Source organism: Myotis myotis, unplaced genomic scaffold (genome assembly GCF_014108235.1).
Source record: "Myotis myotis isolate mMyoMyo1 unplaced genomic scaffold, mMyoMyo1.p scaffold_m19_p_8, whole genome shotgun sequence".
In the NCBI taxonomy this organism is placed as follows: domain Eukaryota; kingdom Metazoa; phylum Chordata; class Mammalia; order Chiroptera; family Vespertilionidae; genus Myotis; species Myotis myotis.
Window position 1 is genome coordinate 15,128,836 of NW_023416390.1, and position 23,403 is coordinate 15,152,238.

The following is a 23,403-nucleotide window of genomic DNA, read 5'->3' on the forward strand; positions in this document are numbered from 1 at the left end:
TACAAATTACAAAATAATTATGTAGACTGACCATATCTTTTAGATGGAAATAATTCAAATTAACTTATGGGATAACTAATTTAAAAAAAAGATATTCAGTTCACATTTCAAAACTGCCTCACTAGGATTAGAGGGATTATTGGACGAAGGACTAATGCAACACGCATGACATGGAGAAAAGGATGTTGTTTGTTAAAATTAAAGAGAAATTAAAACTCGTATGTGGTTAAAATTAAGTTTCAAGATTAACAATTGCACATTGCAATTGCTATTTTAACATTTAAATTATGAAGTGCTCAGCATAGGTAAAAAATGAACTAGGTGGCTCAAGATCAAATTTGAAGGTTTTTTTCCCCCTTCCAAAATTAGAATATTTCTTGGCCCATTTTGCCTTAAAATTGTTTCAACATTAAAAAATGTGAAGTGAGGAATATTGAATTTCCTTCTAGTTAATAACCTTTAAGAAAACAAAGGGTCACCTGGACAGTGTTGCTCAGTGGTTGAGTGTCGACCTATGAACCAGTAGGTCACAGTTCTATTCCTGGTCAGGGCAGAATGCCAAGGTTGTGGGCTTGATCCCTAGTGTGGGGTGTGCAGGAGGCAGTGAATCATCTCTATCTCTTCCTTCCTATCTCTCTCTCTCTCCTTTTCTCTCTGAAATCAATAAAATATATTAAAAAAAAGAAGACAAAGGGTCAACTTACTCTGACACTTCATTTATTATGAAATAATGATTGTTATGAATAAAGTTTTATTTCGGAAGGGAGCTTGTCAGCTTTAAGGCTCTCCCATCTCTTTAACTAGCAGTTACTGGAAAAAAACCAAAAAGATACATTGCATTTTTTAGGGTACTTTGAAATATTTTTGGACAGCTTTTGGTAGTTTGACTTCAAGTCAAAATTATATCTGTGTACCAACATAATTACTAGGTGTTGGCAAAAGTATTAATAGAAAATTTAACAATAAATGTAGATATTTGTCTGCATTATGTTTCTTTTTCTTTTTGGATTTATACAGCACTGGTCACACTTGTAATAAATTCTTTTTCCTCTATTTACTTATTGGTTTGATAGCTAACTTCCTCATCAACTCTTACTTATGCTATATCAGTCAAGTCTGTCCTTCCTTATAGTCAGGACTTTGTCTCACTGAATCCCAGGAAACTAGTTAAGCCTTTTTATGAAAAAGAGAATTTTCAATGAGCTTTTATGTGAATATGAGTTTCTTACCTTTTTTTTTTTTTTTTACAACTTTAATCTGTCCACAAAATTTTTGGCGTAGGAATAACTACAGTAGATAAGCATCATTCCTTGAACTTGTTTTATCAAATGGTTTAAAGACATACATGACAGCAAGAAGGATTTATATGAAAACTCACTTTGAAAAAGCTTTTTTATGTGAAATATATGCTCACTCAATTAACCATAATCTAAAAACACTAATAACCAATCTTTATAGCATTATTATTCTAGAGTTGGTCTATCTTCTGACTCCCTCTCTTTTAAATTCTAGTTTTTAAACAAGTAAATGCTCTAGCTTAGGGCATATACAGTTAAGAGAACAGTAATATTATTTGAAGAATCTCTCTCCACTGCTCATAGTTACTATTTATTGAAGTAAATAGCTATTTTATTAGCAGACTATTTTCCATCATCTCAACACTGAGAATCTAATTTTAAAACATTTTTATTTCTTATTCATTGTTCCAAATTCCTATGAGGAAAATAATGATAAAAAACATTGCAGCTGCCTGCCAGGATCATTTGCTAGAATAATTCACAGTGAATCCAGTTTCCTACTTTCTTTCAATGAGGTAATTTGTTGGCTTCACTAGAGAAGAGAGCTTACTTGGATTCCTTTGTTATTCATTTGGAACCAATCATTATAGCTTTCAGCTCTCCTCAGCTGGGTGTGGAGTTACATTACTTACATTGATTTTGCTGATTTTTAACAATCAGTAGGAAGGGAAGGAAGTGACAATCTAAAGAGGAGCAGATGCCACATCTGACCTTTAGTAAATTGAAGACAAATATTTAAAACTAGAGGCCCGATGCATGAAATTCGTGCACGGGGGGGGGGGGGCAGGGAGGGGGGCGGATGGTGTCCCTCAGCCTAGCCTGCACCCTCTCCAATCTGGGGCCCCTCTCACAATCCGGGACTGCTGGCTCCCAACCACTTGCTTGCCTGCTTGACTGCCTGATTGCCCCTAACCACTCTCCTGCCAGCCTGGTCACCCCCAACTGCCCTCCCCTGCAGGCCTGGTCGCCCCCAACTGCCCTCCCCCGCCGGCCTGGTCTCCCCCAGCTGCACTCCCCTGCTGACCTGGTCGCCCCCAACTGCCCTCCCCTGCTGGCCTGATCACCCACAATGGCCCTCCCCTGCCGGCCATCTTGTGGCAGCCACCTTCTGACCAAATGGGGGTGGCCATCTTTGACCACATGGGGGTGGCCATCTTGTGTGATGGTGTGATGGTCAATTTGCATATTACCGCTTTATTATATAGGATGACTGTTTTTACACATCATTATTACAAAATAAGGTATATAGAGAAGTATGGGCAAATACTGATGATGCCTATGTTTCTTTTCTTCCAGCCAACCTCATTCTTCATTTTTCCCACCTCTGCCTCAGTTTCCTCATAAATGTGGCATTTTATTCTTGGTTCCATTTTGTTCTTTCAACCACACATTTAAAAAATATAGCTAGTTCTATACTTAAAAGGTGTTAGTCTTGTTTCTTTATCCTTATTGAATGTAATTTACCTCTATATCAGCAGCCATTCTTAATTATCAAATGTCAAGATAAAATGTCAGAATGTACATATTATCATAAAAAAGCACCTTTTCTGGTTATACTGTGTAGACATGTCCGCATTGCCAGGCTTGTATGTAGAATATTTTCATGTTCTTGTATTCTCTGAAAATAATCAGGAAAAGGCACTACATTTCCAGTTTTATTATTTCTGTGTAAAGTGACTTCAATCTAGTAAACATTATTTGATCATCCATTTGGCAGTAAATGCAATTGAAATACGGAGATATGTGTAGAGATACCACACATAAGAAGCATGCAGCGTGACCCTTTATGTTATTTTGTTTTTTGTTTGCCTGTTCTGATAATATGTGTTATATTCAAAATGCACCCACCACTGCTTGCTTCTGGCCCCAGGAACTTCAGTCCACTCATATGAAAATTGGGCCAACCTTCATCCTCAGACTTTTGGGACTAAGTAACATCCCTGTATTGGCTCACTTCTCAAATGGACAACAAGAAAATTAGAACTTATCTTGTTCACATAGTAACATTTTCCATGTCTGTTTTCCCTTTCTCCACTTTAATAGTATATTTTTATGTGTGGTGAATATAAGAAAAAAATCTCTTCATCTTAAAAAAGCAACAACATGGTCTCTGAATTCTTTTCTGATTGCAGGGTTCCCCGCAGTATTTGTTGCAGGCTGGGCTGTGGCACGAGCAACCGTGGCTGATGCAAGGTGAGTGAAAAAGAAGAGGTAAACGTAGAAAAGCATTCAGGTGCCTGCTGTCTGTTCTCATGGTCAAACTTATTGCTATTGACAGAATTGTGTGCCCCCAAAATGTATTTGTGGAAGCCCTAACCCCCAGTGTGACTGTATATGGAGATGGGGTCCAAAGGATGTAATTCAGGCTGTATGAGGTCATAAGGGTGGGGCTCTGAGATGATAGGATTGGTGCCCTTATAAGAGGAGGCACCAGAGAGCGTCCTGCCTCCCTGTGTGCATACAGAGTATAGGTCTTGTGGGCACAGCAACAGGACAGCAGGAGAGGCCTCCACAGAATCAGCCCTGCTGACACCTGGATCTGGGACTTCCAGCCTTCAGACTGGGAGGAAGTAAGTGTCTGTTGTTGAAGCCACCCAGTATGTAAGATGTAATGGCAGCTCGAGCCGACTCATGCACTTCTGTTACGTGAAAGGGTGATTAAATGACACTCCTTATAGAATTTTAGAACTGAAAAAGCCTTCCTTTGTATGTTCAATAGAGTTTAGAGTATCTTCTAAAACGAAGCCTGTTTAGTTTTTCTCCAGATGGCCAAGATGCAGAGAATTTCAAAGTCTGGCTTTGAAAGGACAGATCAGGACACTAATCAATTATATTTCACTGAACATAGCTCAAATTTTCATTTCTATGGACAACAAGTATTTGCATTCAGTTTTTTATTACATTCCTATCAATAAGAATCATCTGCATTATTGTAGCTTTTCTACTGCATTCCTATGGATAAGAATGATTTTCATTATTATCAGTGTTCTACAAGTTGTGAAGTTATAAAATTGAATTGCTTGTAAAATAAAAGTATCAGTTCCAATAATAATAAAAATAAAGTACCAGATGCACCACATTTAGAAGACTAATTTTTTTGTGGCTCTGGAAACGTGGTTTTGACTCTTGTTACGATAAAAATAATTCATGAATATTTATAACACTCTATAGCTAATGGTATGGAAATCAGGACACATGACACTTTTTTTCCCACTGGTTTGGGTGTTTTATGAGATTTTTTTTCTTGTTGTCTTAAATGCTTGGGACTGGAGTTCTTCGTAAAACTGAAAATACTACTTAATTCTCACTGCCTGTTTGTTTGCCAATTTGTTCACGAAAGCTTTTTTTCCTGTCTCAGGTGCTGGGAGCTTAGTGCTGGAGACATAAAGTGGATTTATCAAGCCCCTATCTTAGCAGCTATCGGGGTAAGTTTAAAAGCCTGGATAGATTAAAAAAGAAAAAAAGAAAAGGATGCAGAATTAAGCTGCTGCTAAAACCCGGAGAGAGTTTGTCACAGTTCTAGGAAGACTAAGGAAATGATCACAGTACAGCGGTCGCTGTTGGGAGAGTCTGGGCTGGGGCTCAGACCCTTATTCGTGGCTGACACTGAGAAAGTTATCTGCTGAGATTTCTAACTTGCAAAGTGAAACAGGAAGGTGGTGATAGAGGTTCTAAAAGATTCGCCATTGGTGAAGAACAAGTACAAGATGGTACCCTCAAGAATTCTGGAAGGAGACTTAGGTCGAAAAGGCCATTTGCGTCTTCTTGAAGTATAATTATGACAGTTCTAATGCAAGGATTCTTAAGGTTTTTCCAATATTACAAAGTCCATTTAGTCTCAAAGAGCACCTTTCTGCTCACCGAGCGTCACCTTCCTGTTGCATTATTACAGGTCAGGGTTATCACAGTTTCCTTTGGTTCCTATTGTAGAACCAGCCTGTAAGGGGGGAGACGACCCAGGACCCCATCTCAGCACTCTGACAGCACTCGGAGCTGCTCGTGTCCCGAAGCCAGGAAGGATGATGCTGATGCTAAAAACACTGCAGTGTGCTTACCGCTGCTGGCCACAGCTTTGCTGTACTAATTTTTCTAATCCTCCCCCTCACTCCAAATGAGGAAACTGCCCAAGGTCATGAGCTAGTAAGTGGTGGAGCTGGGATTCTGACTTCAGGGTCACTGTCTCTACCCATTGAGCTCCTGTTTTATAATACAATCTAAATCCTGAGACTCTAGGAAGTGCCGGGGTCCAACCCCAGCAGGTCCAGGGGTCCCCAAAGGTGTGGATGGAGTCAGCGAAGAAGGAATGACACGGAGAGGGCGTTCAGATGATCATCATAGCAAGGTTCTCTAGCCACGTTCTGGTCAGGATCTCCAGTGAGGTTCTGGTTAGGATCTCCAGCCAGGTTCTGTGTCCATGTTCTCTTGCTAGGTTCTCCAGGTTCTCCAGCCAGGTTCAGTCACCAGGTTCTAGTCAGGTTCTCTTGCCAATTTCTGTAGTCAGGTTCAGTCCAGGATCTTTTGCCATGTTCTCTCCAGCGAAGTTCTTCTGTCTGTGTAGGTTCTGTCTTCTAAGTTCTGTGTGTAGGTTCTGTCTTCTGAGTTCTGTGTTCTAAGTTCTGTGTTCTAAGTTCTGTGTTTTGCTGTCTTGTTACATCTGTATTTATACCAGTTGATTCAATCCTATCAATCTCTATTACAAAGGTTAGGGCGTTTCTTATCTCCATTCCAGGGAGTAAAGATTATGTAGCTTAAGCATGATTGTTCATAGTTAAAGTGATTAATTACCCGCCTGGCACTTAGTTGAGGGGTTTTATTCCCTCCCTAACTTCAGGGGAAAATCCCTACCTGGGGAAACAACCTTTCTCAGAGAGGAGACCTTGGTTAAAACACATAGTGCCAAGAAGGTGAGCAAACATATTAAGAACAGTATGCCATATATGCCAGGTCCTTTGAAACAGCAAGGATGGAGCGGCTCCCGGCAAGGAAGGACTATCCTGTCCCTCATGCCTGCACCCCTCTGCAGCGGTGCCTCAGGGACCCTGTCTTCCGTTCAGTTCCTTGAACTTGTCCACTCTGTCCATTTCATTGTACACTGTACCCCTGCAAGGCTGAGATGCGCTTCCTTCTCTGCTCCTTACTTTATTTATTTTTAATATTTTGATTGATTTCAGAGAGGAAGGGAGAGGGAGAGATAGAAACATCAGTGATTAGAGAGAATCACTGATCGGCTGCTTCCTGCACGCCCCACACTGGGAATTAAGCCCACAACCCAGGCATGTGGCCTGACTGGGAATTGAACCGTGACCTCCTGGTTCAGAGATGGACGTTCAGCCACTGAGCCACCTAGCATAACCTGCAGACCATAATGGGGTTTTCCCTTCTCAAGATCATCACAGTGAATAATGCTTGTGGTTGGTTGTTGAATGCCCATCACATTGCAAGGTTAAGTGAACAAAAACCCTGTTTTTTCTAAACTGTATTCCTAGTGCCTAGCAAGTTTCCTGGCAAATAGTTGTCACTCAGTAAATACTTGTTGAAAAAATAAAACAGGCATACAAGTTAGATATCCTGGGAACGTAAGAGGGAAGGCTGGAAATAACAGCAGAAAGCAAGTATAATTGCAGAACTTCTGAGTCCATTTCATGCAACCTTTTCATTTTCCTAGAGAAGGAAATGGAAGCCCAGATATTGGTCACCTGGCTAGTGTGACAAAACAAAGACTATAATACACACACACACACATATATATATATATATATATATATATATATATATATATATGTATGTATATGTATATATATATACACACATATATATGATATTTTTCCATTGATCTTTTAGAGAGAGTGGAAGAGAGAGGGAAAGACAGAAAAACATCAGTGTGAAAGAAACACATTGATTGGTTGCCTCCTGCACGCCCGGACCAGGGCCTGGGCCTGGGAGGAGCCTGCAACCAAGGTACGTGCCCTTGACTGGAATTGAACCCGGGACCCTTTGGTCTGCAGGCTGATGCTCTATCCACTGAGCCAAACCGGCTAGGGCTATAACATATATTATTGACCATGTTCTTTTCACTTGCATTCCAAAACATGTCAAGATTGTTTCTTGTCCAATAAATTCAATGTAAATAAATAAATAAATATTGTTTATTGAATTTATGGGAAATTATCTTTCCATCTTTTTTTATCTTTCCATCTTTATAGCAATATTATAGTGTTTTTATATGTTAACTTTAGGATCAATGGTTTGTTTTTCAGTGTTACATACTTGTAGCATGGTTGTATGTAAATATATAGTTTCCATATATGCCAGGGATTTTAAATGTAAGTTGGATCCCTCACTTAATTCTGGCTTTGGAAATTATAATAGCATAGATTCTATTAATTGGATTCTTGTATATCTGAGAGTAAAATCTGATAAAATGTGGTCAGAATTTCTGAGCAATATATGAAGCAAAATGAATTTAAGAGAATCAAGGAGTTTGTAAAGGATGAGTATTTATAGGTTCTAATGGGAATAAATTCTAATAATTGAATTTTAGAGATAATCAGACTTTAGTACAAATATGGAAGGAACCACTTGATTTGGGAATCCTAGAATCTAAACTTGTAGCACTGTTGTTTTCTGTGTTTTGCTCACATTATGTTAAAATTATGTTAATGCGAATTAGCGTCATTAGAAAACATTAATTTTTTTATTCTGAAAATAAATCTCTCAAATATAACTTAATTATTCACCTGCAACATCTTGATGTTGATTTGAGGATGATTTTAAAATTCTTTTATATAACATCAAAACCTGAGAGGAATCTTTGCTAATTGACAACAGAACACAGAGCTCTGTTTTGGTCCTGGGCCTTACAGGGCGTCATTCGAGGGAGCAGGATGTTCTGCCTGAAGAGCAGGGGGAGCAGCAGGCAGGGCAGCGTGGTCTAGAAGTGGTCATGGTGAAACTGGCAGATGCGGTGAGTCCTGACCGAGCAGGGCACTGCCCCCTGAGGACCTGCATCTACACTGGTGTCAGCCTAGAGAGAGACTGAAACAGCGGAATAGAAATGCAGTCACAGAAACTGATCAGCCTTGCTCCTGAGTACTTAGAAGATGGCCTCAAAGATGCCAGTCATAAGGGGTAGAGAAAGGTTTTGGGACTTGCAGAAATATGAGATCTTGAATTTATCAGTTAAGGAAAAGAGAAAGAGGAACTCTGTTTTAGTTGTTTCCTGCATCCCGTGCTAGTCGGCTCTATCCTTTCATCCATTGTAATGTTCAGTCTTTGAACACAAAGAAGTTCAACTTATATAATTTTATAAACAACTAGAAGAGAAACGTAATAATTCTTTGTAATCTTACCTTCTCTTTCAGCTGAATTTTATTCTGTTTCTGAATACGGTTAGAGTTCTGGCTACCAAAATTTGGGAGACCAATGCAGTTGGGCATGACACAAGAAAGCAATACAGGTAATTCTGGGACAGGCATCCATCAGAAGAAATATTCTGGTACAATTTAGTATAAAGAAAAGATAACAGTTGATCTGAAATGTCTCTAAAGATAAATTTATGAATGTGTATTTTTGTTTGGTTCAATTTGTGGCTTATCAGAAAAAAATATATAAATAACCTAAAAATTGCCCAATATGCTTAAATTCAGAGTACATATATTTTTTGCCGAAGCAAGCACCTCCCGAAAATCTCCTGTTGATGATCTTGGCAAACAATTTTTATTTGCGTTCTTTTGTTTTGTTTTGTTTTGCTTTGTTTTTGTAGCCAAAAAAGTAAGGATTTATTAAGGAGATGGCGCCATGCCCAGAGTCACAGGTAGCTCATGCTCAGAGACTTGGCTCTTATTTCATTCTTAAAATAGTATATCATAACTGAGAAAAAGGATTGCTATATTGTTTTTAGCCTTTCCATCAACTTTGCACCTACCATATATAAATTTTTAACTTTCGTATGGACTGTTGGAGCATGTCCATTATTCCATCTTTCATGAAGAAATGGGCAAATTGAGTATTTATGATCATTATCCAACTAAGTTAAGGGTGTGTCCATTTCTCCCAATGATAGAACAATGGAAACTATAAGTAGCCTTTCATTCTTTTTCAGAAAGCAAAACAGTGCAGTGGTGGTGGGAAGCTGCTTATTTCTCTAGTTCTGAGTAAAAGCGACTTATTTCTGTCGTTCTGAATGATGTGAACTTGTGTTTTTAGTGAAAAGCTGCCTACGAGACTTGAGCAATTCTGGAGAGGACAAAGGGTGGATTATCTTAAAAACAGGGCAAACAATATTTTGAGTTTATTCATGGCGATTATTTCTCAGAATAATTGAAGAGAAAAATTTATCAAGGACTGAAATAATCTATTAAGAATGCAGAATTGATTTAAAGTAATCTGGTACCCAGAAATTTCTTAAGTTTGAAGTCATTAATTAGAACATGGTCTAGACCAGCCGTGGGCAAACTACGGCTCGCAGGCCAGATCCGGCCCTTTTGAAATGAATAAAACTAAAAAAAAAAAAAAAAAAAAGACCGTACCCTTTTATGTAATGATGTTTACTTTGAATTTATATTAGTTCACACAAACACTCCATCCATGCTTTTGTTCCGGCCCTCCGGTCCAGTTTAAGAACCCATTGTGGCCCTCGAGTCAAAAAGTTTGCCCACCCCTGGTCTAGACTAAGAGTTGTCAGGGAAAGTATTTTTTCAGCCAAAATACATGTTACTCATTGACGAAACATTTATTTTTAATAATGTTCAAACTTGAGCTACAGGTAAAAACGTAGTGGGAAATGACTTCGTTTTATGGAGAGAAAAACGTGGGAACCTATTTGGCATGGATTTGGGAATTCAATTCAGTATTCAGTTTCTGAGGCCTTAGACCCTCAGGTTTAAATAGCTTCTCACTTTTAAACAGAGAGACTGAGGAAAATGTAATCTGTGTCTGTCCCAGTGATATTCCTCCCAGGAGGCTTAATCGAATCTTCGTGTTTATACCCATTCATTTTTGTGCCTTTAAACTTATAGCTCTTTTGGTTATTACTTTTGTCAAACAAATGTTCAAATATTTGTGTTAAAATAAAGCAATGAAAAAATATACTTCCAAATTGTGGTGTCTAGACCAGCTTTTAAACATTTTTAAACATATTTCAGAGCTGAGAGAGTCTCCAGGTGAGCTTGCAAACACAAGGAAAGACTTCTGAAAAGTACATGATATCACTTTGTCGATATACTGGCTTAACATTGAAAGGAGTTAATATGGCCGAAACCGGTTTGGCTCAGTGGATAGAGCGTCGGCCTGCGGACTGAAAGGTCCCAGGTTCGATTCCGGTCAAGGGCATGTACCTGGGTTGCGGGCACATCCCCAGTAGGAGATGTGCAGGAGGCAGCTGATTGATGTTTCTCTCTCATCGATGTTTCTAACTCTCTATCTCTCTCCCTTCTTCTCTGTAAAAAATCAATAAAATATATTTAAAAAAAAAAAAGAAAGGAATTAATATGTTAATACAATCAGCTTTAAAAAACTTTTTACTTTGAGATAATTGTGGAATTACATGCAGTTATAAAAATAATGCAGAGATCTCATATACCCTTTACTCAGTTTCCCCTGAAGGTGACATCTTGCATAACAGCAATTTACAATAACTTATTTTACAACAGGATTGAAGAAAATCAATCAGATTTAACAACAGAGCTAATACATTTTTTTCTTTTTTAAATTATAACTCAATTCTTTTGCAAAGTAAGCAAAGATTACCAGGACTGGAAGAACAGGAGAGATAAGAAAAATGAAAGATTTAGTGGAAAGGAATATTTGAATGTTTTGGCTAATTTGACTTTCGATGCAATATTACACAAAAATCATATTTAATATTTGTTATTTTTGGAATACATTTAACCAGTATTTGTTACATAGCATGATAGTAAAGAGGACAGATTTTAAGGCTGAATCTACTACTAATTCTGTAACTTTGGGTGAATACATTCCTTTTTTGAGCTTCTATCTTCACCTGAACAAGAGATCATAAAAGCTCTCTCATATGGTTTTTTTCTTTCTTTCTTTGTTTTGTTAATCCTCACCTGAGGATATTTTTCCATTGATCTTTTAGAGAGAGTGGAAGAGAGAGGGAAAGGCAGAGAGAAACATCGATGTGAGAGAAACACATAGATTGGCTGCATCCTGACCAGGGCCCAGGCCCTATGCAACCTTTGGCCTGCAGGCTGATGCTTTATCCACTGAGCAAAACCGCCTAGGGCTCTCATACGGCTTTTATCAGGAGAGAGGGAGAGAGAGTTATATGTGTAGAAAAGAAGGAAAGATTAATTCAAGGCCAAGAAGGGTTGAAAAGGAAGAAATAGTTTTGTTTTTTTAAGCTAAGTTGACTCTGAACACATTGTGGATGGATCACGAGAATTCTCATGTTTTTCTGTTATTACACAGTGTTTTACAAAGTATCATATTTTAAAAAGATATTAGCTTGTAAGAACATGTAATAAATAACTTCAAAATGCAATGGGCATTTAATTTTAAAGCGTGCCTTTTACACTTATGTAAAACGTTTTTTGTACTCGTTCAATAGAAACTGATCTGGCCACTGGGTAAAGCTAGCAATAAAACTACTGGTCCGCAATGTGTTAAAAGACAAGTAGAGATTTCACCCAGGGAGAGATCAGCTTGGGAGAGATATTGTAAGAACTGGGTATTTGTTTTCTACATAGGACACTGAATCCAACAAACATTACACTTTTTTGCTTTGCCCGGGGACCCAGAGTCACCACCATGTTTCCGGCAAGCCCGAGGCCACTTACAGTTTTTCATCTGTGAGTCACCTCATTGTACAACTGTGCCTTTTCAGAGAGCTAGGCTGCAAAGATGTACAGTGTGCATTGGTGACCAGATGGACCCTGAAACAAAGCAGTGCCCAGGACTGCTGAGTGATTTGATGTCTGGAAAACTCCATCTTTATAAGTGAACTAGAGGCCCCTGCCTTCCCCGGGGCTGCCTGCTGCCGCTGCTGGCTGGGGCCTCCCTCCCTCTCCCTGGCTGGCCCCATCCCCTGGTCAAACTCCCAGATGAACTCCTAGTCAAGGGGACAATTTGCATACTACGCTTTTATTATATAGGATAGACAGATGGATGGCCCATGTATGCACTGGCCTAGGATACACTGCTGCTCTAACTCGTTCACTGTTTTTGAAGGATAAATTTTAAGAGGATGTAATCATAACCCTTATATAAGTGAATACATTTCAAAGATTTTATTTAACTTATTAATGAAGGAAATGGTAAGATAGCACATATGTTTTAAAGAGAACAATGACTGCTGAAATGAATTTACAAATGGATGCAAATTAGTAAAACTTGTGCACATCCGTAGGGCTATCATTAGTGGCATTCCACTGGACACAATTTGCATTTCTATGAGTAGCAATTATTTGAACTGCTATGACAGGGAGATGTCTAAGATAGCCCCCAAGACTCTTGCCTCCCCGGGTTTACATGCCCTATATAATCCCCACTCTCATGCTCTTCCTTGAGTGTGGGCAAGACCTGTGATTGGATGGTTTCTGCCTTGATTAGATTACATTGTATGGCAAAGGTGATGGGTCCTGTGATTAGGACACTTTATATGAGACTCCATCCTGGCATCCTGGAGAGAGATTCTCTCACTGGCTTTGAGGAAGTGATCTGACATGTGAGGACCTATGGCTAGGACCTGAGGACACCCTGAGGGAAGTCTGTAGGAACCAAGTAACCCCACCAGCAATCCTACAGCTGCAAGGAACTGAGCTCTGCCAGCAATCTGAATGAACTTGGGAGAGAACCCTGAGGTCCAGATGGGAACGCAGGGTCCCCGGTCCCTGGCCAACACCGCACCTCCAACTTTGTCAGACCCTGAGCAGAAGACCCAACTCTGTTGTGCCTGGCTGGTGGCACAGAGAAACTGAGAGATAATAAATGGTTTAAGCTACTAAATTTATGGTAATTTGTTCCATAGCAGTAGAAAATGAATTTCAATCCTGTCTTTTTTCTACAAATTGACTTTTATCTCTGGAGAGATGTAGATGAGCCTGGTCATAGGAAAGAGAGAAAACCCAGATGGCTGAGCTAGCAGGATAGCCACTAAATTTAGTCTTTGACAACGTTTTCTTCCTCTGCATCGAGCCAAACTGTTCCTAAACATTTTCATTTGTGATCATTTCACAGTGTGCTGCTCCTCTTTATTTTTTTGTTTGAACCTAGGTTTTGGCTCTTAGGCATACACAGGAGGAACAAAGTTAGCGTGGCTGGAAAAGAGTTTCCAGGGGGATTTACCCATTCGTGTGAAAGGAGGAAACACAGTTTTCCTTTCAGATTGATTTTAGACCAGACTCTCAAGGTTCTGCAAATGTAGAACCTGAGGTTCCCTTTTATCTGATTAGACCACATTACAATGCCATGGAGGTATTCAGGGTCTCCTGCCCGGATATGCAGTGATGGAAAGAGGGTTCTTGCTAGTCAGGATTCAGGAGGAGGACGAGCGCACCCTAAGGAGCCTCTGAACGTTGAAAGGATTAGTTAGGTCAGAGAAACCCATTGTCTTACCAGGAATGCCACCTTGAATAAAATGGACTTACGGCAGAATTTTCAAAGCGAGTGGACTGTAGGTGACTCAGGTATGAGATACAAGGATGTGGAGAAGACATTTCAACTGGTTTATGAAGATAGTGTCCTTTAAGCAAGAAGAATGCGATTAAAGAGACTTAGGGGATAATAATCATGGGGGGTGGGAACAAACTATCTGATTTAGTATAAAAGTGACAGGATGAGAAGGGAGGGGGAAAGCTAGCAGAAGCCATGGGCTCCAAAGAGATGGGAAAAGTCAGCCCCTGTGAGCTCTCTAAGCTTGATATTTTCCCAGCAAGCCGTCTCCACGGAAAGGCACTCTAAATTGAATAATCCAAAGGCTTTGCCCTCTCTTTCAGGAAACTCGCCAAATCCACACTGGTCCTGGTGCTGGTGTTCGGGGTGCATTACATCGTGTTCGTGTGCCTGCCCCACTCCTTCTCGGGGCTCGGGTGGGAGATCCGGATGCACTGTGAGCTCTTCCTCAACTCCTTTCAGGTAGAATGCCTTCAGCAACTTGGTTCTTGTATTTTGCTCCCCCACCCCCCAACCCCCACCCCTCACAACCTCTTTCTCGGCCCCTCGCTGGCTTTCTGGCCCGTCTCCCGAGGGCCAGGAGAGGGCGCTATTCTCTGGCACCTGTGCTTTCCCATCCTGCAGAGGCCAGGTTACCCCGGGACCACAGGAGGAGCCATTCCTCACAGGCAGGCCTGGGTGCCCAGTGTAGAAAGGGTGTGGTTGTAAACTGTGAACCTCCTACAGAATGGGGACCTCTGCATGTGTAGGGACAATGAATGAACGCACAAGAAGGAGAAAGAGGGAAGTGGTAAAAAGGAAGACAAGAAAGAGAAAGAGGTGGCTTCCGCACATTTTATCTTTCTTGTTTGAAAATAATACCATCATCTGTCACATGGATTACTGCAGATGCCTCCTGACCCTTCTTCCTGCGTGTGCACTTGCTGCCACCGCCTGCCGCCTTCAGTCTTGTCTCCTGAGTCTGAAGAACCTTAAAAATAAATTGATCATGTCACTTATCTGATGGGAGTAACCAGAGGCTTCCTATTGCACTCAGAATAAAATCCAAATGCCATTTCCTGGTGTGCACAGCCCGACGGGCAGGGTTCCTCAAGCCCATTCCAGCCCCAGGGGTTCGTACTTGCTGTCCCCTTTGCCTGGAATGTTCTTCCCCTTACTATTCACAAGGCCTGGCTGCTTCTTGTCACTCCAAGCAGCTTCAATGTCACCTCCTCAGCCAGGAGTTCCTTGTCTGATTCATCTTCATTCTTCTCTGTCAACAGCACTTATTTTGCATGCATAGCCCTTATCATCTTACATTTTTCTCCTGTGGCTATGTGTTTATATTTCACCCCTCTGTATTTCCTTCTAGAATGCAAGGCCTCAGAGAACAGGGACCTTGTCTGTCTTGATTAAACTGTTTATCCTTGGCACGCCGAGCACTTCGCATTGTATAAGCTCAATGAATATTTTTGAATGAATGAAAGAAAGTTTGTCTTTTTACCATATTGCACCCTTTGTTTGCAGTTCCCAGCATTCACGGTGTATAAATATCTCTTACCAACCAGGGATATCCGGGCATCTTGAGTGGCAACATAAATGAAACTAATGTAATAGGAATCAGTTCTTTGTATATCTTTGCATGTTTTATTCAGTTGCTTGGTTCAGCTGACCCCAAGGAAAGGTCTCAGACAAATTGAATGTAAACGTAAGGATTTGGAAGCATTAGGAGGGAATAATGTGTAGATTTTCTGAAGGAGTCACTTGACGACACTAGTGCTGTGATCTTCACGCACGGTCAGCACCTCACGTGCCTTTTGTCCTCCAGGGTTTCTTCGTGTCGATCATCTACTGCTACTGCAATGGAGAGGTAGGTGCGAAGGGAGCCCAGTCCCACAATGGGGCCCGAAGCGCTTAGGGGTCCCCAGGAGACACAGGACAAAGTGGGCCACGGGAGGAGAGATGCTTTAATCATAAATTATTTTGAGAAAGCAAGGATTCATTTCAGTAAACTAAGGTCAATTCAGTTATAAACCCTGATATAAACCAACTCCCTGGAATGCATATTGAGACCTGGAAGGACACTGAGCTTCACATTCCAGTTAATGCTTGAACTTATTAATCGATTTCAAGGTCTATCAGAAACTCAAATATGTATTCTTGGGACAAAATCGATTAGAACATTTTGACATTTTTTTAAACTACCAGGTGGTGGTGGGACAGTTTCTGTTCGTCCAGGGTTGAGCTGTTCTTTTAGGGGACATCGGCTCCCTGGGTTTCCATTCCCCCTGGGAATTCCCAATAAGCTTTCCCTGGAAAGGGGCGCTAGCAGTGGCGTTGACTCTCCAACTGAAGGAACAGAAACGAGCCCCACCCTATTGAGAACGCATCAGCAGGGCCTGCATTTCAGTATGCAACCTCTTTCCTTTTCCTCCTTCAGTCCGCCTGCCTCTGCAAGGTGATGGGGTGGAGGGCACGTTTCAGGTTAAGTCCCTTTCATGCCATTCCTCAGCCACAGCTGCCACTATTTATCTCTCTTTCTCCTCCAACCCCCTCTTCTTTTTCCTCTCCCACAAGTCAGATATTTCTATTGGCTGTATTTCAGCCTCCATTAAAATACTAACCTTGGCCCTTGCCAGTGTGGCTCAGTGGATAGAGTGTTGGCCTGCAGACTGAAGGGTCCTGGGTTCGATTCCAGTCAAGGGCACATGCCCAAGTTGCAGGCTCACTCCCCAGGAGGGGATGTGCAGGAGGCAGCTGATCGATGATTCTCTCTCATCATGGATGTTTTTCTCTCTCTCCCTCTCCCTTCCTCTCTGAAATCAATAAAAATATACTAAAAAAATACTAACCTTGGACAAGTCCTTTTTCCTCTCTGTAAGCCTCAGTTTGCTCATCTCCAGGAGTTAACACCTGCCTTCAAGGTTTTTTGAAACCCAGAGGGAATATATATGCCAATCCCTGGCACACAGTGGACCCTTAATGGATGATTATTACTGTCATTGAAATCAGGGCAAACATTCGTCTCAGCAAGCTGCAGGGTCTCCCTGATGGTCTCTGATACGCAATATGGTTCTTGTGGTTTAGGTTCAGTCTGAGGTGAAGAAGTTGTGGAGCCGGTGGAATCTCTCCATCGACTGGAAAAGGACGCCCCCATGCGGCGGCCACAGGTACGGCTCCGTACTCACCACCATGACGCCCAGCACCAGCAGCCACTCGCAGATGGCAGCCAGCACTCGCATGGTCCTCCTCTCTGGCAAAGCGACCAAGATGGCCGGCCAGCAGCCCGACAGCCACGTGACTTTACCCGGCTATGTCCGGAGTAACTCAGAGCAGGACTGCCAGCAACACTTGATCCATGAGGAGACCAAGGAAGGTAACGGGAGGCAGGGAGAGGAAACTCCAGTGGAGGTGTCTTCCAGGCCAGTGGAAGGTACCCCAGTCCCTGAAAGAATCAAAGGAGACATAGAGGATGCTCTCTGAATCAACATCTCTGGCTTGAAAGAGCTGGTCCATCTGGTTGCCCAAGAGCTGATGCTCCAAGAGCTTGGCCATCATCCCTCTGCTTGAGCCCCAGAGCTGAAAATTCAGGCTTAGAGTGTTACTCGACAGAAATTGTCAGGCTACATGAGTTGGCTCCTATGCATACTAAAGACACAAAAAGGAGAAGTGTCATTGATGTAGTTTATGACCTTGTTTTGACATCAGATTCTCTTCTAAATTGATGTGTGATACTTGCTCTGTGATTGTTCCTTTATCGGCTACTCTTGGGTAGAAAACGTTTTAATTGCTTGCCTATAGTTTTCTCTTACAAATACCACTCTAAGAATGATAGAGATCATTTCGTAGGTGCCATTTCCGTTTAGGAAATTAACACTCTCTTTTTTCTCTTTCTCCCCTGAATGTACTTCTATCACTGCCTTCTTTTTGCCTGTGTGTTAGGAGCCATTAGGATCTGAAAATGTATGTTGAAAGATTAAAGATCTAAGAACAAGTACACACTGGAAAGTAAGTTAGCTGCACTTCGATAAGATTATTCCTTGATGACAGTTAAACTTTCTGGGAAGCAAGGAAATTACTTAAAAAAGAATATTGCACATATTCCCCCTTTGGAATGCCCCCCTCTGTGACCAGCCACTTCTCAGGTCTTTACTCCGTTGTAAACCTTGACCTGCCCCAAGGCTTTCTGTCGGTGAGCTTGTGTCTGAAAACTGCTTTTGTTTGTAATCATTTCTATTGATCTCGAATCACACTGTTCCTATGCTTTTTTCCTCTTTGTTCTATTACTATATTCCAAATGGCATGTGGGATAAATTAAAAGTTTGTTGTAAAAATACATGTTGGGTCACTTTCTAAAGTTTTCTCTCAGCGTCTCAGTTTGTTTGGGGAACCAAGCAAATGCCCCTTCTCTGCCTCTATGGACACCGGCATGTGGCTCCAGGACTTGTCTGAACTTGCCATTTCAGTATGTTGCATTAGCAAAACATTTACTGAGTGCATGTCAGGTACCCGGCGTCCTGCTGGGTGTTTACAAGCATTAACTTATTTAACCCTCACGACAAACTTAGGGAGTAAGTCTTATCACTGTTACCCTTTTTCACACATGGTACTGTGACGCACAGAGGCAGTGTAGGTTGCCCAAAGTCACACAGCTAGTCATTGACAGCATGGTTTTAGAACACTGACTTCAAGTCCTTTGTTCTTAATCACTGCTATACTGTCACCAATATAATGTCACCCATTAACCACTCAAGAAATTTGAATGAATTCTGTGTAGAGAGTGCTTCAGAAGCTCTTTATGTAAATGTTTTAGTCTGTGACCCTCATGAAGTTTTCTCTGTTGTGAGGGAGACAGACACATGTGGGAAATGAAAATTTCATAGAGCAATGCATTTCCGGGTGAAATGACACAGGTCCAGCTGATCTGTCTCACTTTGCTGACTGATTCAACCAGCATGCGAATGGTGTCATGATGAGTAAGGTACTCATCTGCACACCTTCTTGACAAACATTGCACTCTCCATGCTCTTACTTTCCTTCCTCCTCCGTGCCAGTGTCGGCCTTCCCTACCCTTCCTGTTTATGAAGGTGCCATTGTGCATATTTAATTAATTCTATTTACTTCTGTATTGTCACACCTCCACGTTGCTTCCCTGTTAGGAGAGAGCCATCCTGGTCTGAGCCAGAGAGTAAGTGCAGCTCCATTTCTAATTTTGTGCAAGGCTTTGTAAAATAAGTTACCCTCCCTTGTAGTTCAAGTTCTTTAAAGTGAAATTATATCTGTCTGCCTTAGAGAGATGATCTGATGATAAGAGAAATCACATACTGAAAGGACTTTGTAACATAAAAAATTATTGCACACCAATATTTGGTTTGGGTTGTTGTTACAGTATTGTTTTCAGTTAAATTCATTTTGCCCCATTATATTATAAAAGGCCTCATTGGTAATTGCAATATAAAAATTGTTGGAATATGTAATAATTGTTAGAATAAATATATGCATATTTGATAATATGGGAAATATGAAGGGTTTTTACTTTTTTCTTTAATAATTTTATTGATTTTTTAAAGAGAGAGAGAATCATTGATATGAGAGTAGAACACTGATTTGCTACCTCCTGCATGCCCTCTACATACCCGCCACTGGGAATCGAGCCCACAACCTGGGCATGTGCCCTGACCGAGAATCAAACCGGCAATCTTTCGGTGTTATGGAACGATGCCCAACCAACTGAGCTACACTGGCCAGGGCAAAGGGTTTTTACTTTCTAAGCCAACACCAAATTCTAAGACTAGACCACTACTTGTCTACATTAACAAGTACAAATAAAACCCTCAGAGCTACCAAGATTTTCCTTAAAGTTTAGTCATTCATTAATTCAACAAACATTTACTTCGAGCCTACTATGTGACAGACATTATGCTATGTGCTGGGGCCACAACAAAAAATAAGACATAATCTGTTCCCTCGAGAAACAAAGAACCCCTCAGTTGCTAGGACTCTTGATCTCATCGTGTATACACATTTTTTTTCCTTCTAGGCTTTGATAATGTTTGCATCCAATTAGACAGTTTAGGATAATAAGTTACACTAGTCTATTGATTTGTCAAATAAAATATCAGGCAGTTATCAAGGATTGGCTGATCTAGATCTGAAGGTGCAAACTATTGGCTGATAAGCTAAGTTTGGTCCTTTACTGTGTTTCATTGGTCTGTCATTGGGTTGCAGTATATTATTGAGTTGCCAACATGGAAAATTTAAATGATTCCACATAAAAATCTTATTTTCTTAATTATGGAAATATCAGAGGACCTTATGTGACAACAATCAGCGGTAGCTGGTGAAGTGTCTGGTGGCTGGTGGCCGGCCTCTTCAGATGGGACCGACGGGCTCTAGTATGCTCAGCGCCTTCCTGGCCACGTCCAATTATTTCGGTTACCTTTCTGGCTCCATCCCCTGATCTAGACAATGTGCTTACATAGAACTTGAACAAATTTTTCTAAAATATTCTTGGGGGGGGTGTGATATCCCATATAATTTTTCCTAATAAGTTAAGCAACCAAGTATTTTTATATGTAGTGGAATTTAACTTAAGTTTGATATAATAACAAATATGCTGTGTAGATGAGCCTATTCAGAGAAAAATTCATTCCACAAAGTCTGTGCTTTCAGATCCCGCCCACACTATTCAAAGCTTCACTTTCTAAGTTGTCACTCTGAGGTACTTATTGCTAATACAGCAGATATTTTTTTCCCTTTGGAAATACAGCAACTTTCAGATACAAAAGGATGAAATGGATGGTATGCTAGGTTCCAGGGGTGTGTGAAGACAGCCTTATATGGCTTGTTGACATGGATATTCCATTTTGATACCCTATTTTTCCCGGAACCAAAAGAAAGCCTGACATCAGTGATAATAAATTTTCACCACTTAGTGTAAATAGGTCCCATAGCTCTTACTGTCATAGCATTGTTTCTTTCTGCTCTTGTTCAATAACATGGAACACCTTTGCTTTGCAGGTTCTAAAGTTGTCAAAAAACCCCCCAAACACCTCCTCTATTTTTGAATCGTTGGAAGAAAACGAATAAGGTATGTATGAGTTGCAGTGTATTATTTCCACCCAGAGGTTAATATTATATGATTCAGAGGTGATCTCCCTTAGAGATTATGATAGGAAGAATAATGCACCCATCTTCACTCCCCCAGAACCTGTGACTATATTAGGTAATTTGCAAAGAGGAGAGTTTAATTGGAATTAAGGATTACTAATCAGGCAGATTATTCTGGGTTATCAGGGTGGGCCCAATATAGTAGTAACAAAAGTCCTGAGAAGGAGAAGAGGGAGGCAGAAGAGGAATTCAGAATTATGTTATAAGTGCTGCCACTGTTGCTGGCTTTGAAGGTAGAGGAAAGGGCCACAAGCCAAGGAATGTAGGCAGGCTCCAGAAGCTAGGAAAAGACAAGGAAATGAATTCTCTCCTAGAGCCCTGAGAAAGGAATACAGCCCTATGGAGTGAGACCCGTGTTGGACTTCTAACACACAGAAATGTATAATAATACATTAGTGTTTTTTTAAGCCACTGAGTTTGTGATAATTTGTTATGAAACCTATCAGATTTATATTGATTGCCTATATGGAAAGAATTATAATGGTTGATTAGTTAGTCTATGTAATTGTTTTTGTCTGATTGCTGCATAGAGATAAATTCTTGTGCCAGTGTTTATGGTATTTTTTATATGCTGCATTTACAGGAAGGAGTGTTCTCTAGCTTGCCATCTTCTTACCTAAAAATGGACAAACATGTAAATTGACCATCCCTCTGATACGCTCACCAGCCAATCAGGAGAGAATGCAAATTAACCCAACAAAGATGGCGGTTAATTTGCATACATAGGTGCCCAGTGGCCTGGGTCCCGGGAACATCATCGGCACCCAGGTCACTCCGAGGTAGGCCCTGTGTGGGCCCTGAGCAGTGTAGGAAGGGCCTGAGCCAGGGGGCTCCTGGGCAGGGGCGGAGCCGGCCATCGAAGCTGTGAGGGGCCCCTGCCCAAGCCTAAAGCCTCCGCCAGAGGCGTTAGGCCTGGGTGGGGGGGTGGAGCGGGTGATGGGAGGAGTCTGGGGGTCCCCTGCCCAGGCCTGACGCCTCAGCCAGAGGCGTCAGGCCTGGATGAGGGGCTGATCCAGTGATGGGAGGGTGATGGATGTCGACGCCTCTGGCCGAGGGGTCAGGCCTGGGTGAGGGGCCTATCCGGTGATCGGAGGGTGATGGGGGTAGACACCTCTGGCCAAGGCATCAGGCCTGCACAGAGATTGGAGGGTGATGGAGATTGACGCCTCTGGCCGAGGGGTCAGGCCTGGGTGAGGGGCCTATCCGGTGATCGGAGGGTGATGGGGGTAGACACCTCTGGCCAAGGCATCAGGCCTGCACAGAGATTGGAGGGTGATGGAGATTGACGCCTCTGGCTGAGGCGTCAGGCCTGGACGGGGGGTGGAGCCGGCGATTGGAGGGAGATGGGAGTCCCCTGCCCAGGCCTGACGCCTTGGCCAGAGGTGTTAGGCCTGGGTGAGGGACCGATCTGGTGATGGGAGGGTGATGGGGGTCGAAGCCTCTGGCCAAGGCATCAGGCCTGGGCGGGTCTGAGCTGGGGATCGGTGTGAACTACCAAGGAAACACCTTTTCTGACCACTCATTGGCTAAGCTCCCTGTATGCCACTGGTAATATTCTTAGTAACTTGGGTAAAAAGAATCCAAAAAGGTGATCTAGGGTTTTTCACCACACTCCTGGTGAAAAAAATGAAGGTCCGCTGCTGGAGGGCTAAGAAATGTCATATTCTGCCCTAGCTGGTTTGGCTCAGTGGATAATGCCTCAGCCTGCTGACCGCAGGGTCTGGGTTCAATTCTGACCAAGGGCATGTACCTAGGTTGCAGGCTCCTCCCTGGCCGGGGCCCAGGTCAGGGCTCATGCAGGAGGCAACCAATCAAAGTGTTCCTCTCACTTTGATGTTTCTCTCTGTCTTTCCCTTTCTCTTCTACATTCTCTAAAAGTCAATGGAAACATATCCTCAGGTGAGGATAAAAAAAATAATAAAGAAATGTCATATCCTATGAAAGACACATCTTGAAAATTCCTAAAGAAAGTTGTCATTTTTTTCATGGTGAAGGGACTGGAGTCCGTGTTGATGAAAACACCTTGGTGGCTGTGGTGACTGGCAGTGGCTGCAGCAGCGGAGTGATGGGGCTGGTGCCTTCCCCTGATCAGCCCAGTCACCTCCCACAAAGGGAGGCCAGATTGCGGCTTAGGGCCGATCCCCAAGGGGAGCAGGGAGCGGGCCTAAGCCATCACTAGGACATCCCCTGAGGGCTCCCAGTATGTGAGAGGGGGCAGGCTGGGCTGAGGGACCCCCCCCCCCCCGCAGTGCACGAATTTCATGCACCGGGCCCCTAGTTGAACTATAATTCATACTCTTACCAGAAGTTGTTTCCTTTTAGA

General features: G+C 41.9%; 1 protein-coding gene across 2 annotated transcripts in view; it reads left to right on the forward strand.

Annotated features, from left to right (window-relative positions):
* Window positions 1–18,346, forward strand: part of PTH2R (parathyroid hormone 2 receptor) — a 58,689-nt gene extending 40,343 nt beyond the window's left edge. Inside the window, exons 8-13 of one of the 2 annotated variants that reach the window (XM_036320587.1) lie at window positions 3,431–3,491; window positions 4,657–4,723; window positions 8,660–8,754; window positions 14,255–14,393; window positions 15,739–15,780; window positions 16,998–18,346. In XM_036320587.1, the coding sequence (XP_036176480.1) occupies window positions 3,431–3,491; window positions 4,657–4,723; window positions 8,660–8,754; window positions 14,255–14,393; window positions 15,739–15,780; window positions 16,998–17,393 (800 nt within the window). In that variant the 3' untranslated portion in view covers window positions 17,394–18,346. The remainder of the gene's footprint in view (window positions 1–3,430; window positions 3,492–4,656; window positions 4,724–8,659; window positions 8,755–14,254; window positions 14,394–15,738; window positions 15,781–16,997) is intronic. The other variant, XM_036320588.1, reaches the window with a different exon arrangement.
* The last annotated feature ends 5,057 nt before the right edge of the window (window positions 18,347–23,403 follow it).